At 32.9% G+C, this 17,034-nt stretch overlaps 1 protein-coding gene across 1 annotated transcript in view; it reads right to left on the reverse strand.

Annotated features, from left to right (window-relative positions):
* LOC127711895 (uncharacterized) overlaps positions 1-15,389 on the reverse strand; it is a 38,068-nt gene extending 22,679 nt beyond the window's left edge. Inside the window, exons 1-2 of the mRNA XM_052218055.1 lie at positions 15,363-15,389; positions 3,651-3,737 (exon numbers count right to left, since the gene is read on the reverse strand). Of these exons, the coding sequence (XP_052074015.1) occupies positions 3,651-3,737; positions 15,363-15,386 (111 nt within the window). The 5' untranslated portion in view covers positions 15,387-15,389. The remainder of the gene's footprint in view (positions 1-3,650; positions 3,738-15,362) is intronic.
* Between the last annotated feature and the right edge of the window lie 1,645 nt (positions 15,390-17,034).

A 17,034-nucleotide genomic window follows, 5' to 3' on the forward strand; every position in this document is an offset into this window, starting at 1 on the left:
GTGAGGAAAGTATAGAAAATCGTTACTACGGCACCATTCTTGCAGAATAGTAGCCTATAACGAGGGATTACGTATAGACACTAGCATAATTTCAAAATGTAAGCTAGACTTAATTAGAATGTATACTTCTCGACTCTAAAAGTGTTCTTCATGATCAACTGAAAGAGAACATAGTAATCATCTAAAAAATTGCAGTAATGTCAGGCTTGGCAGGCCATTTACAAAGCAGGTACTTGCTTCTTCTGTTTACTGATTATTTTGGTGTTACAATTAACAAGCAAGCGCCATAACCTGTTTAACAACGATACCTGAAAAAGCTGCACATGCAGGTAGTTCAAAAAGATACGATGTAGGCTATAATTAGACAATTGTCTAACCAGAAATAAATGTTTGCCGACCTGGTATAATTAGACAATTGTCTAAACAGAAATAAATGTATGCCGACCTGGTATAATTAGACAATTGTGCAACTCTATCCTTACATGGTATAATTAAGTTAACAAAATGATTACGCAGACTACTTGAAGCAGTTTATAATGAAAACATTAAATATGTCTTGACAGCATTCCACGCATGTAGAGCCAAGATAAATGGTCACCCGCCTTTATACATCTGTCCGTATTGACCAATGTTTGAGGAAGGGATCAAATCTGTAACAACCATTCTACATTCCATGAAAAGAATCCAAATATATGTTATTTTTTTCCGAGACATGTATCAATTACCATAATGATCAATCTTTTTTTTTCCTTTTGCAAAATTGGAACAGCGGAACTGGGCACACATATTTCTAGCAGAACAAACAAATAGTTTTGTTTCAAGTCTTCATATTCATGATATAGAAATGATATCGAACCTTATGTGATTAGTTAGAAAACAGTGAACACATATTAAAGAAAACATAGTACTTCATGAATAGCAGATTATTTTTTAAAGGCCATTATGCATCATCAACAAAACATTCCCATGAGGTTACAATCGGTGTACTTCTCATTCTTATGCAAAGATCCTAACTTAATTTTTACTTGGGGACGAGACCCTTGTAAGAACTATGTAACATTCAAAGAATGAATTTATTAGAGGGAAATTGAGAGTCCACTGAACCACAACTGGTCTGTAACATTAAATATTGAACTTGACATGCTGATGTGGAATCATTAAGAGAATGTTCCTTCTGGGTGTATTAAAATTCCATTAGACAGCTTATTTATTGGTTCTTTGAATATTTTTTTCCAAATTATCGCTTCCAGTACCCGTGCGCGATATAATGTCATTTAACCATACAGTTTAAGTGTTGCAAACGTAATTTAAAAATGGTACACGTAGATCAAGCCAATGAGTAGAATTACACACTTGTAAAAGGAGAAGGAAGGGCAATCCAATTGACCATCAATACCGCACATCTACGGCATTTAATGGTGTTTTGTCTAGGAACGGCCTTAGTAATTAACAAGTTTCAATCCACCTTTGAATAAGTATAACGTCATCAGGAAAACCCAAATGATGTTCTTCATCAGGAACGGTTTAAAAGCAAACACACACCATTCTCAAAGCATGTGAAAGCTTGAGGCTGGGGAATGTTTCGGCCTTTTACCAAGAGTGCTACTTTGAGTAAATGTGAATAGTATATACACTATTGGACATTAATCACAAAGGTATCAACATTTTGTAATGAGCTAATAAAATGTGATTGGCAGATATAAAACGGATGTCACAGTAGATGAAAATGCTCGCGGACAATGATGTTATATACGGTGCTGTTTAAAGGGTAGTGGGGAGTGGGGCAAAAACTGCATGTGTTGTCTTTGAGAAACATGTTGAAAACTACATCGATAATATGTTCTGTTTAGATCATAAAAAAGAGGGGTAAGATACTTAGGTACTCAAACATCATTAATAAAACAAAACAGATAAGAATATGGATAAAAAAAAGATTAGACTAACATCAGTCAGGAATCAATACACACAAATCTAACAATTAAGCAACACCAACTCCACTAAAAAACGGGAATGATTGAAAGACTGGTCAGCAGTCCCTTTTCAACAAAAAGTAAAATAACAAAAATACCGAACTCCGAGGAAAATTTTACACGGAAAGTCCCTATGCAAATAGCAAAATCAAAAGCTCAAACACATCAAACGATTGGATAACAACTGTCATATTCCAGACTTGGTACATGCATTTTCTTATGTAGAACATGGTGGTTAAAACTTAGTTTTATAGCTAGCTAAACCTCTCACTTGTATGACAGTCGCATGAAATTCCGTTATATTGACAGCGATGTGTGAACAAAACAAACAGACATAATAGGTAAAAATGTCAAAAATGTCAACATGTTACATCAGAGTGGGTTCATAGCTTAAATTGACTACCAATTATATATCTTCAATTGTGCAAAGCTTCATGCTTTAATCAACAAACCCACAATTCTTCTAAACATATACAAGAATCAGCTGGACTACATATGATAAACGTTGACTTGTCAAAAGTAGCAATAAACTGCAAGGCCATAATTATTGCTTTAATTTCTGCAGTAAGGAATGATGTTGCAGGAGGCAAGCGGAGAGTTGCAGCTCTTTAATATCGGAAATGCCATTGCTATTGTAACAATGGTATTTATTTAACCACTGTCGTGTATTACGTTGAATCATAAATACACTTGCACAAAGAAGATATATATACAATGTAGTTTTTTCTTCCCTTTTGAAGATGTTTTAAATAAGGTACGCACTCTTCCTTTTCTAACATTTGCATTATCATCTATAGTATTTTTCCAGTAAATCCTATATCTACTAATTCAAATATGTTCAACCTTTTCAACGACAAATTTTGTTTATATCAACATAAATACATCTTAAAATATATACAATACTAGAATACCGAGAGGACTCATTACATCTGTGAGTGTCCATACTTGTGAACAGGGCTTGTTTAAACAAATAACCCTCTTCTAAATTAGTAAGTCTTTGTAAAACTTTTAAATTTAACAAATAAGGTCAATGTGCAATAGAGTACGCCCTAGCCTTTCCATAACAGTTAAATTGCATGATTTTTTTACTTACACCGAGAATGTTTTTGTAGAACTTTTAACTTAAGTTTTCGGAATCAAATTTACTAATTGTTTTTCTATTTTAAAAAAAGACTGTCTGTTTAGCGTTTTAAAATTTGAAAGTACTATTTCTCCAGTTTCTGAGCTATATGATAAAATCGGCGTTATCGTGTGGTCAAAGATATGTAAACAACTATCAATATTCGGGATATTTTCACCGAAAGTACTTTATAACTTGAAGAACGCCTTTAACCCCTTTTGATACAAATCATATCAAGCCCTATAAAAATTCTCCTAGAAACAGAAAAAAACACCTAAATATTTATAATTTCTAACATTTTCAATGGGGTCATCATCAAAACAAAAGTTACATTTAATTAGTGTACAACCTTTGTTAAAAATTACAATTTTTTTATTTTTCCATAATTACATACGATCATCAGTTGACCCCGAGAAGATCGACATTTCCAGAAAATTAGAATTAAAGATGAAGTGTATAGGAAAAAAATAAGATTTTGACATTTGTTATTCATTATTCTGTGTCGTATCGTTGAATACCACTTTATTTTCTCATTGAACTTTTTATTATATGTTTCTCACCCACACACTATCGTTTATATCTGCACCTTCGACAAGACAATTTCTGACTTTTTCCAAATTCCCGGCTGCAGCTGCCTCACCAAGACCCTGTAAGAAAAAACATATATATTCCATTTGACCAGTATTCTCAATTCTAAATAACAATGGTTTTGTACTTTAGTATCAAGTATGTCATTTAGATGTCTTTGTAAAATACAAATGCAATAGTTGACGATATGTTATCTAGTCTTTGTGTATAACATGTATAAATATATTAGAATACATAACAGAAGAGCATTTCTGATGATTTGATTTTCATCTTGACCTATATTGCATCATATTCATTATTGCCTTATATACTTCGTCTTAAAAGTTTGGTACGCACCAGAGAGATTCGGAGTAACACGACATGTGCATGCAATCGGATCGCAGATAAACAAAATGGCGGAAATGTAAATTGCACCCTGCTGCAGGCATCAGAGTTGCAGGAATTGGATGACAAATCATATATGTTGCTGAAATAGTTGGTACTATGTTAGTACTCGCAAACTCGTTCATTATGATATACCGATTGGGGCAATATATCTCATTATTAATGCAATAGCTCTATAATATAAAAACCAAAAATTGTAAAGAAAAAAAAAAAGAAGATAAAAGCGGGTATAAACATTATTCGTATTTAGAAGTTCAATTGCATTTTGGTTTCAAAATGTCATCATGTACACACTATCCATATATCAACTGATTTTAATTAACAACAAGTGACAGGCAGATGTTTCTCTAGTGCAATTAACTGCGTACTCCTGAAGGCATAATTATCCTTCGATTCAGTCTTTCCTCTTTCATATCATCAAAACACAAATATCAAAACACGTAAAAGATGAGCATATATACATAAATAAGTTAGGTACTAACATTCGACTAGATTGTTACCTTACATTATTAACAACACATTCAGAACTTGTATGTCTAAAGAAATATACAAAGGCGACTGAGCATCCAAATTGTAGATTATAAAATATACTGTATGTTGGTCATAAACATACCTCTCTCCATATTTCATAATATTCCATGTAGGTTTGACAAAGTTATTGATGTCTAGAAAAAAGTTAACATCAGACTAAATCTGAATGTTATCTGTAAAAAAACTAAGTTCATTTATCAGTAAAATACAGAAAAATGAAAACAAAAAAGTGTCGCTTGTTACTGTCTTGTAGTGATAAACAAGCTTCCGGCTAAATTTAATAAAATTCCATGAAGGTTTGACAAAGTTATTGATGACTGAAAAACTTTAATCACACACTGAACCTAAATGTTGACGCCGCAGACACTGACGACGGAATCTAAGACCGCTATGTCTCGCTTTCGCGAAATAAATGTCGCACGCTCGACAAAAATTAACAATAATTGGATCCAAAGTAAAAGCGTTATTTCTGAATAATTTATCGTATTATTTGCGATACACATAAGCCCGATAAAAGACTTTAAACGTGATGTTCGAACGATCCACAATGTTTAAGGAATGTCAGATATGTTGTTGATCTCCGTTAGTGAGAATGATCTGCCCGAGTCACGTTTAACCTTGGATTCGTTTAAATTTACACCAAGACAGTTAAAGAATTGTCACAGTTTTCATAGTTGGGAAACCTCGTTATTTTAGATATATCAACATATTAAAAAAAAGCAATTATATAGTTGACCTTCAGACTGAATATGTTTTGAAAGTTCTAAAAACGGAGCTGTTTGTTATATTAAGTCCTGGAATTAAATAACGGTAGCAAAATTGTCTAATGCTGATTTTTAATACACGGAAAAGAAGGTTACTCGTCAATGAAGATAAGACAAATACAACAAAATGTATCTAATGATATTTTTGTCAAACAACAATTTACAGTTCGTCTTTCACACAGTCTGATGAATCTCGGTCAGTAACCGAAAGCCAACATAATTTACCTGAAAACTGATGTTCAGTTCGGAATTGAAAACAACACCTTATTTATTTCATGCGTCCGAAGCGCTTTTCTGATTTACCTTCATCAAAGCCGAATACTTCAAAGCCAAGGATGTATAAGAATCGAAACAGTTGAAGAGTTATATGACATAAAAGGACATACAAGGATAGCCAAATCCATCTTTGTTATCTTTGCCTGAGGGAGTTGATACCTTAGTTTCTTTATAATTTTAAAATTTTTAACGGACACTTTTAGAAAAAAGTTTAATATAAATCATGCTAGTACCGAATTAAATTTAACAGGTGCAATAAAGAAAAATCAGCAGGTAAGGCCAGACGAAGCTGATTAGGGTAATAATACGTATTATCATACTTCACGTACAAATGCAATATTTCGATTGGCTTATACGAGGGTGTTAATTTACTCTATTATATGGTAAATACTCTATTACCCTTTACGGAGACGCTTGATCAAGTATGCGCTTTATTAAATACGACTCTTTCCTATGGCAAATGCTCTATTACCCTTCACGGAGACGCTTGATCAAGTGTGCGATTTATTAAAAACGGATGGTTGTTATGCTCAATACGTCATAGTTTATTACTTTGAATTTAAAATTTAATCGACAGTTATAACAAAACATTCAGTATAATAAATTAAATAACACATATCTGAGAGGTGATAAAGCAGATTGTTACCCCTCGAAAAGACATTGTCAACCTTGGCTTCGCCTCAGCTGACAATGTTTTCTCGGGGTAACAATCTGCTCTATCCCCCTCTCTGCTATGTGTTATTTATATAATGAAGAATCTGGTATATCACAGGTAAAGTCATATACTTGACAGGAAGAAAACAAATGCTATTTTAACTACGTATGTCATGTATGTGAAGTAAGCGGAAGGTTCGATATTTGTTATTTGAGATTTTAAAAGAATTGTATCCTTTAAAGTACAACATTTTATGGACAGATATGTATCTAATAATTATAGCCAGAACGGACATATCAATTTTGGAATAATATTCAAAATAAAGACCACTAGGCACGGCTTAAAAGACAGTTAGATCTTCGTTATCAATTATTTCAGTTATCTTTTCTTAGAAAAATACATTAACAAATAGATACGACATATGCACTGATAAATAAAAAAATCTCATAATATGGACAGAAAAGTGGATTGCAATCTAAAAGCGTTAAGTTACATCTAGTGGTCAGAAAGTACATGTATCTATTCCACAAGTGACACCCATTGTGTTGCTGACGAGTTATAGTCTCATGATAAGTCACATTTGGTTTTAATCATAATTTTTTCAATTTACATACCGTATACCGGTTTTTTTTCGCGGGTGTAAAATATCGAGATTTAGGAGCAACAAAGTATACGAAAAATTTAAGTGGTTGTTATTTTGGCGGATTCTTAATTCCCAATTAAATATTTTGGCAGACACTGAATTGGTTGCTCCTAAAAAGTTGTAAAGGTGACAAGAAGAAAACAGTGAAACCTGTCTTTGCTGAATGACGTCTTATTTATTGATCATATTCAGTTACAGTTAATCAATAGAATATCGATAACTTAGATAATTGTCACAGGTGTACAATCTTCTTTTTAATGTTAGTATGATTAGTTACGAAATTGAGTGGACCTTTGATGTACTAATTAGGTTATACAATTATCATGAGTGACTTACAACTCTTATGTCATGTATATAATTTTACACTAATCAATTAGAGTACCTTACTCGCTTATATTATTTGACACTAAATCAAAACGGTATGCATATACATTTTTTTATTAGCACTCATGACGTCTTTTTATAAAATACATGTATATACAGTGCCCTTTGGCACTATTGTTGTTCAAACAAACACATACTGTTATTGACCTGCCGACCGGAATAACATTGATCATTCACAAAACGATATATAACAATCAGAATGTACCAAATGTATGCATATATTTTGGCGATTTTCATTAATCCGCCAAAATAAGCGAAAATAAACACCCCGCGAAAAAAAACCCCCTGCTATACGGCAATCGGGCTCATTAGGACTAAATGGTGGCTTTGAGGTAATTTATGCTGAAATATGTCTGGAAATGTGACACAAGGATCATGCCCCCCCCCCCCCCCCCCCCCCCACACACACACACACAAACTTATTTTCCATATTTTTTTTTATGAACGTATTGTTGGGATCAACTGTGCAAAGTTTAAGAAAAATCTATCATTTTTTATTCACACCCCAATACCATTTTGGAGGTATGATAACTATTTTTCAATTTTCAACCCAGATGCAACCATCTATCCATGCAAGACGAGCAATGTTTGTTAAAGTGTACAAAAGAGAACGAAATTTATGGAGACTGCCTTCAAAGATTATTGCAATCAATGTTGGAATAACTAAAATTAATAACTAAAAAAAAAAAAAGAATTGAAGTCCTATGAAAGTTGCATATAGTAGATATGTTAATTGTGACAAATTACAATTGTAGAAATGGTTTTGTCCATGCTTTACCATGCATGCTATGAAAACTTTATATGTTTTGTGGGAGGCTCTATTTTGAAATAAATATGCAAAATATACATATGGAAATGCAAGGAACTGGATATTGCAGCTGCCTATCCCTACCAAAAATGACTAAAGTGCCCCCCCCCCCCCCTCCCCCCTCACAACACACACATAAACTGAACCAGAAGATAGTTAACCATATGGTAATACTAACCATCACAGCCTAACTACTGAACTGGATACGCAAATGCTTATATTAATCTATGCCTGTTCCATGTACGAAATGTCTTATTTACACCATATCACATGTTTCACAGCATTTCATAATGCACCCCCCCATACCCTCATCCCTCAACCCCCACCCCCACCCCCTTTCCACCCCACACACCCCAACCCCCTCCCCTCTTCCTTATGTAGTAAAATGTAAACTGAAAAAATTTTCGAAATTAAAAATAAAGTTTAAAATTGTGCTAGATATTATCTCATATATATCAATAACAGAGCTAATCTGCCAAATAATAAAAAGATATGAAGGTTGGAGACTATGTCTTAATGTAAACGGTTAAAAAGTCTTCATCCGTTAAATATAAAAAAAAAATTCAAAATTTGGCTATCGTACTGTCCCAAGTTTCTTAAAACTCGGCTTTTCGAATTGTGCAACACCTACCTGAATCCAGTCATGTTCGTATTTGTCTGAATATTTGCCTGGATTATAGTTGACCTGCATTAACATCATTAAAGTAGTCATATAGTCTGCATTTTTTAGACAATGTTTTTCAGCAGACACCACTTTCAAAGTCAGTTTGAAAAATTCTTTACTTTTGTAAATGTTTGAAGTGGCAGAAATTGACGCCACGCGATTATGGGTAATGGAAAAGAGAAATGTATGGAAGAATCACACAACTAAGCTAGGCTCTCAGAAAATATAAATTGTATGCTGCACTATAAAAGACCCCCGCAACTGATTCGGTTGTTCTTTTTCAATTATATTTTCTACTCCACTGATCCAGCAAAATTTACACTGCTCAAGAGTTTCATTTAATACACTGAAACTATGTGGTCAATATTCAAGTGAAATTTATATTGCAACTAATTTTTACAGTTTGTTCTATGCTGTGTTGCACTACTGTCCCAGGTTTGAGCACACACAAATATAGTTAACCCTACCACATTCTTTATGTGCCTGTCCCAAGTCACGAGCTTTTGGTTCAGTGGTTGTCGTTGTTTAATGTCCGTCTTTTTTTTTTAATTGTATCACATTTTCCAGGTAGGGGCCTTTTATAGCTGATTATACAGTATGGGTTTTCTCATTTTACAGTGGCTTAGAATATAGCAAAGTGCTCTCAACCAATGAAAATGTAGGATTTGATGTCTCTAAATTGTGAAGAATGAATGTAAATCATGTTCTTAGTAAAGGGGTTATCCTATATTTTGGGTCTATTTACAGTCCAAAACAAAAAGTTTATATACATGATTTACAACTGCCCTGAAGCACAATTATCAGATTGAAAGGATTTGGTGCAGTATAATTTGTACCTTTAATGTTATTATGAAAATATTAATAACTTCAAATTACTAAAAACAAATAACAATATCAAAGCAATGCAAAAAAAAAGAAAAAAAAACAAGTTTTGAAATAAAATAATAACCTAAATCTTTAGCTTTCAAAACCTCTGATTACTGGACCAGCAGTTGGGAAGAATACGTATTTCCAATATTCCGATAAAATGAAGAAAAAAAAGAAAGAACGGGAATTTGATTTCAGTTTTGAATATATTTAAAACTTTTAAAGGCATTTTATTAGAACATTTCCCTGACATATTAAAATAGTATTTGATTTAAAAAGTCGGAACAAAATATTGACTGTGAAATACAATTAGTCATAACACAAATGCATTTATTGATTTAAACTGTAAATTAAAAAAGGATAGATCCACACTAAATTAATACATGATTTACATTCATACTCAAAATCAGGAAACATATACAATTCCTACCTTTTCTTTGTACTGTTGTGCCACCTAATGAGTATAACGCATTTTTTTTTTAAACATTTCCAAAATACTAGTAATAAGAAAGTCCTTACATCTGACACTAAAACTAATCCATCAATGAAATGCTGAAAAATGAAGTCATGCATCGATTATAAACATTACACCGACAATGTAACTAATTCTTGAATACAACCAATTAAGAGATCATTTGATCCTTGAGCACTTTACAATATCTAAGTTTGTAAGATAAATTAAATCTACAATGTATATTTAGCAACTACACACCTTGACCAACTTAACAATAACACCTTTGTCTTTATAATATTTTTTTAGAGATCCTTTCAATCATATCACCTCATTATTTTTATGCCCAACCAATATCAATAAAAAAGTACAAAGTGGACATACTATAAGCAGGACTAAGCGGTATGGTTTTACTCGTTGTTGCAGGCCGTACGGTGAACTACAGTTGATTTAAAATTTCTGTGTCATTTGGTCTCTTGTGGAGAGTTGTCACATTGGCAATCATACATTTTTTTCTTATTTTTATAAGAAATGCTGTTCATTATGTGTCATATATGTCATCAAAGTGTTCATACAAGGAAGGGGGTTGAAAATTGATATGAAATGTGTATCTTGTATTAAGATATTTGATACAACATATACATGATATACCAGTTTACTCCATCAAGAAAGAAAATCCATGGATTTATATTTCAAAGACCTTCACTCTTGGTTTCAAATTTTCTAAAGAAAATAAACAAACAAACACTGTTTTTCTGAATCCTTGATCATAAACAAATATTAATGCAATTTTTTCGACAAGGAAGTATTTATCCTAATAACAGTTGAATTGAGTCACAATACCTACAGTTGGGTGCATACCAATTATTACATAAAGTAAACGCACGTTAACGCCGCGTGCACATATTTCGTTAGTTAACTTCAATTTTCGCGTTTACTAGTAAACGCGCGTTTACTATAATTACGTTAACGCGGTCAAAATGGAAATTTCTAATGTCTACCCGAGTAAACGCGCGTTTACTCTGTGTCCGTTTAGTCAGTAGTAAACGGGCGTTAACTTCAGATTTCACAAGTTTACTTTTACGTGCACTTAAAAGTAAACGGGCGTTTACTACAGATTTCACAAGTGTATATTTACGTGCACTTGAAAGTAAACGCGCGTTTTCTTTTCGCGTTAACTCATTGTGTAAATTATGAAATACACTTCCAATTTTGTTCGTGTACATTTGTACATTTATTTTATTTTTATTTTATTAAAACGACTTTTATCTTTATATTTTACGTATATGTGTTTAAAACCAAAACAATTCAAAAACACTTTTAATTCGAATTATTAATTTTTATTAATTGCAAAAAAAATCAGTTCCAATAACTTTAAGTAGCGGATTTTCAATATTTTCGTTTTTAAAGTTACATGTATAAATATCGACTTACAAAAATATTTCCACTATGACGGAAACGTCGCGAAAATGCATATAAACCCTTTCTAGAACCTTGAACATTATCTGAGCGTACCAACTCATCTCTAACGTCAGGAATGATTTTACCAGATTCTTCAGTTAACTGGAGAAATTTTAAGCAGACAATCAAGTTAACTTCGTCGTTGGTAGACCAGACCTATGTCTGCATTTTTTTTAGGAATACTGCAGACCTATCGGCAAGTCTTCTCCAGACCAGACCTATGGACAAATTACTATACTCGTTAGACTCTGTATAGATATTAAACACATTAAAACATTCTTTTTCATTTCATATTCTTATACACATTAAATATTGGCTATAAAATGACACACTTTTGATCGACAAATATACATGCAGCTGTCATAAAAGAAAGGTTATCCAACGCATCGAAAAAATATTTGTATATGATGGAATATAAACATCATGGTTTACGTTGCTTCGTTCCCCATTTTTAACAGTCCCTTCCTAAATTTAACTCTATGCATTTAATACATGAACTTTGCATCGTAATTCACCTTGTTTGCCTTTGATTTACGATTCTGTTTTTGCCAAATGTTCAAACGAAAATTGTACAGTGAAGGGTTATTAATAAGGTGTTGTATAGTTATGTACCTGTAACCATCTCGTCAATTTAGAAAGACTTGTCCTTACCGATTATAAATGATATCTAGGACGTCCGAAAAAAAAATACTCGTTCTGAACATGAATGAAATATTTGCCCCTGGACGTTTAGCTACAAACAAAATTAAACAACCGACATGATATACGAACATTATACTATTCCAAGAAGAGAACTTCTCATACTTTTCATTGTAAAGTACAAATGAAATCAGTCATGTCAGTCTTGGATGATGCCGTTAAATAGTTTCGTTTTAAATACAAAACATCCCAAACTACTGATTTTAGTGACGGTTCATTATAATGGATACAGAGAGGAAATGCTGGCACTCTAAATTGATGCGGAAAAAATTGTGTAGTTATTGTGTTCCAATATTGCTGTCATCTTTTTTTTACAATTCATCTTGACATAGATATATTACTGATTTACTATGGGGCTATATATATCTATTAAATAAAGTGCAAATATGGTCAGTTTTGGTTCATGCAGTCAACTAATGTTGTTATACGAGGCAGCCTGAGGTATCAATACTACTGAATTTTTTATGATTCAATATTTTTAATAAAAAGAGGACACGCTGGCACTCTATTTTGATGCAAACAAAACTTTGTAGTCATTGTGTTCCAATATCGCTGTCATTTGTATTATGCAATCCATCCTGACATAAAAATATTACTGATTTACTATGCGACTATAAGATTTACATAATAAAGTTCAAATATGGTTAGTTTTGGTTTATGCGGACAATTAATTTTGTTATACGAGTCAGCCTGAGGTATCAAAACTACCGAAATTTGTTTACGATCCAATATTTTGAATACAAAGAGGACACGCTGGCACTCTAAATTGATGCAAACAAAATTTTGTAGTCATGGTTTTCCAATATTGCTGTCATTTGTATTATACAACTCATCCTGACATAAACATATTACTTGATTTGCAATGCGGCTATGTAGATTTACATAATAAAGTGCAAATGTGGTCAGTTTTGGTTCATGCAGTCAAATAATTTTGTTATATTTGAGCCAGTCTGAGATGTGAAAACTGCTGGATGTTGGCGATGATTTAATTATTGGAATAAAAGAAGGACATGTTTGAACTGTTTATTTGTGCAGAAAAAAGATATATACCATGATTAAAAAGTAAAATCACAAAAATTCTGAACTCCGAGTAAAATTCAAAACGGAAAGTACCTAATCAAATGGCAATTTTCAATTAATTAAAGAGGTTTCATATCATTAACTTTAATCGTCAATATGTCAATCGAAAATGACCAGTTGGTCATTTAATTATGATGTACCTTATCATTTGATATGTAAGGTCAGTGTATCCAGGATTCGATGACAATCTGCGTTCACGAGCGTTTACTACAAACAGTAAACGTGCTTTTTTGCTTATCAAGGATTGAAAAATCCAATAGCCCGACGCCCAGGACTAGAGCATTTACGCCTCGGGCAATCAAAACTTGAAACCCAATATACCCGACGGACTAGTAACAAAAACTATTGGTGTTTCCAAAATAGAAAGTGGAAAATCCCTTTATCACTGTTCTATCTTAGCCAATCAGATTCAATTACGTCATCCGGAATTCCAAGAATTTCAACTGATATTGTACATGTTTTAAAAATAGAACAAATAACTCTGGGTGGCCGGTAATATGTATTGATCGCAATTCCCATACTTTCAATATCGATTTCTTGGACAGCTGTTGAGCACGTAACCATGCAACCATAATGGAAACATGATAGAGTACATGTATTGAGCATAGTGGTGTTAGTGCATGTGTGAAAAATTACCACAATTTAAACTTTTAAAGGAGGGTATATGAATGCTCTTTATCGTCAAGCGTCTAACATTTATTTTTTCGCTACTGTTTTCATTTTTTGTCCTCATATCTCAGGTTGTAGCTACTTGACATCAAATGGAATAAAATGTATATCTTCAACGTTATTTAAACAAATATTCGTTACGTGGGGTGCCCCATTCCTACCCTCCTGTAACTTTGGAATGACACGGGCATTTTTTTTCAAAAATAAAAATCTTGATGTTGTGATCAAATTACATAAGATTTAAGTTATCTTTCAAAGTGCTGACAGACAGATGGACATTGGTAGACAATTAATATGTCCTGTCTTCGACAAGCGTATAAAAAGTCATGTGTTTGAAAATTTGATAACAGGAACCATATCTATTGAGATCATTTTGGAACAACAATCACTCTACAATAAAAGAAGAATGTCTGAGGACACGAATGCCCCCGCTCAAGCTTTGCAATTTTCCAAGTTACACAGGGGCATAACTCTAGAACGGTACATGACTCAGAACCAAAACTGTATCTGCTGGTTGTGGTTCTTAGCATTGTGTACGAGTTTCATCAGATTTGCATGAGACAAACTAAAGTTAGAGTGCGGAAACTAAAATTGAGCTTAACAGACAGTCAAGGGTAACACTTAATTCCCCCGTTGCCTTGTGCGGGGCATATAAAAAACATCCACATATATTTGCAATTCCTGTATTTCAAGTAATTAGTATGTTTTAGGGAACAATGTTAACCTTTACTAAGATTATGAAAAACTCCAAGCACCTTTAAACATTTATAAAAAAGTACTACATTTTTTAAACCATTTAACAAAAAATTTACGCACAAAGTTATTTTCATTGTAAAGACCAAAAATAATTTCCGCTGCAAGGTGCTTTCTATTCTGCAACTTCTGCAAACCACAAGCATCTTTCCGACGGCAAGCGTCTTCTGATTGGTTGATCTACAAAAAGAGGCGGGTTCCTACAAGCTGACAAATCTCGGCAAGAAAGACAGCCATTGCAACCGTTTACAATATAATTAAGGCACACACATACATATTCGCGTTTCAGTAAATAAATCACTCTCGTTTTTATTTCAAATGCATGTATGCAATTTGTTATCATACATTTTTATCGATAAACGCAGCTTATTGGGCTCTCTGTCATTAATGAATATATGAATATTTAATGCGGTCCTTGCGGGGTTACCTCCCCCTGACCAAATCTAATCGAAATTGCAGTAACATTACTGCGTAAAACCAATGTTAAGTAAAATCTGAATTAGGAATACTATATAAATATGATTTTAATGAAGCAATGATATCGTTTCATGCTAAATACGAATAATATTATTTTCAGTTACTATAATATAATTACTTGATTTAGATAGTCTTTGTCCATCTCCTACCTGTAAAAGAAAATACAAAATTACTGTGTGTGTGAAATATGTTCAGAAAACCGTTTTATTAGAGACGTACTTTAACATAAAGACCGGTTGACCCAAAAAGACCAGACTTAACTGTTAGCAGACACGACGCTGTTTCCTCTACATACAACTTAACGGTGGCGCTGAAAACTTAACAGTTAAAATGTCATGTCAATTAGGAAAGATGAAGAGCATTGCAAACAAAAATATCTTAACGGTGTGCAAGACCTTACATAGACCTTCCATGCCTTAAAGTAAAAGCACCTTAGTATGTTGAATGATTTTTTTAGTTCGAATATAATCTCATCATAGATACAATGATTGAAATGTTCTACACCAGACACGTCGACAAAAGACTCATCAGTGACGCTCGAATACAAAAAAAAATAAAAAGGCCAAACAGAGTACATAGTTGAAGAGCATTGAGGACATATAATTAACAGTTTGAACTGATATTTCATGTCAGCACATGAGTATAACTGATTACTGGGCTGGTGATATACTCGGGGACGAAATGTAAAAAAGCATTTGCATCAGACCAGTTCTGTTAAAAATTTCTAAAGATACCATAACTTAACCAACTAATCCTACGTTTTTCTCAGAAAGAATGGCCAACTTAGATACACATATCTTATTAAATAATTGTAAGGATGTTCGCTAGTCTTGTTTTTTATTTTATTTTTGGGTATTCGAAATCCTCTGGTTTCATCTATGTAGTGTCATCAACAATTTTTCCTGCTAACACCTACTTTTCTTTTCATAATATTATTATATAAAAAAAATTATAGTTAAGATAATTTCATAAAATCCTTGCTATTTTATTTTATAGTTTATTGAAAGAAAAATATGCTTATGTTGAATGTATGGAAGATATATGGAAAATTTAGAGCAAATTATTTCCCGACAAATTGGCAATGGCTTATATCGCATGCAAGGATATGGATCTTTCATTTTCTTCTGCTTTTATGTTCCCTTATTTATATACTATCAATGTATAACTGTCTTTTTAAAGCTTGTTATATTGAAACAAAGCAGCGAACATTCTTAAGGAAGTGGAAAATATACTTTTAAGACAATAACCCTTATTCAAACAAATTTAAGATAACAATGCTTGGTTTGTTTATTGACCATACATTCGTTACGTGTTGTGACGTCAATCAACAATCGGTACTCGTATGGGGAACAACTATGCTTTTATTCTTGTTGACTTCTTTTTGGACAATCCATGGCTAACCAATGTGAGTTAGACCAATAACACTTCATCTAATGTGGTCACGTCATTTGCTACTTAATCATTTATACATACTTTGTTTTATATATCACTGTGTTATTATTGCAAACTGTATTCCTCATTCACGGGGCCGTGATATTATTGTATTACTAGTACTTCTTTCAACATAACATTAATTGTAACATAGCTTCAAAGCTTATTTCAATATGTTCACCGTTAAACAGAATATGCTTACTCATCAAATTTGACTTCTCAAAGTATATTGACCTGAAAAACACGACAGTGCCATCCGTGGAGCAACAACTACTAACCCTGCATTTTTTTTTTTGGGGGGGGGGGGGGGGGGGGGGGGGGTAAATGTTGCTCTTTATCTAAATCTTTAGTTTTGTTCT

This window comes from Mytilus californianus, unplaced genomic scaffold (genome assembly GCF_021869535.1).
Source record: "Mytilus californianus isolate M0D057914Y unplaced genomic scaffold, xbMytCali1.0.p SCAF_8, whole genome shotgun sequence".
NCBI classification, from domain to species: domain Eukaryota; kingdom Metazoa; phylum Mollusca; class Bivalvia; order Mytilida; family Mytilidae; genus Mytilus; species Mytilus californianus.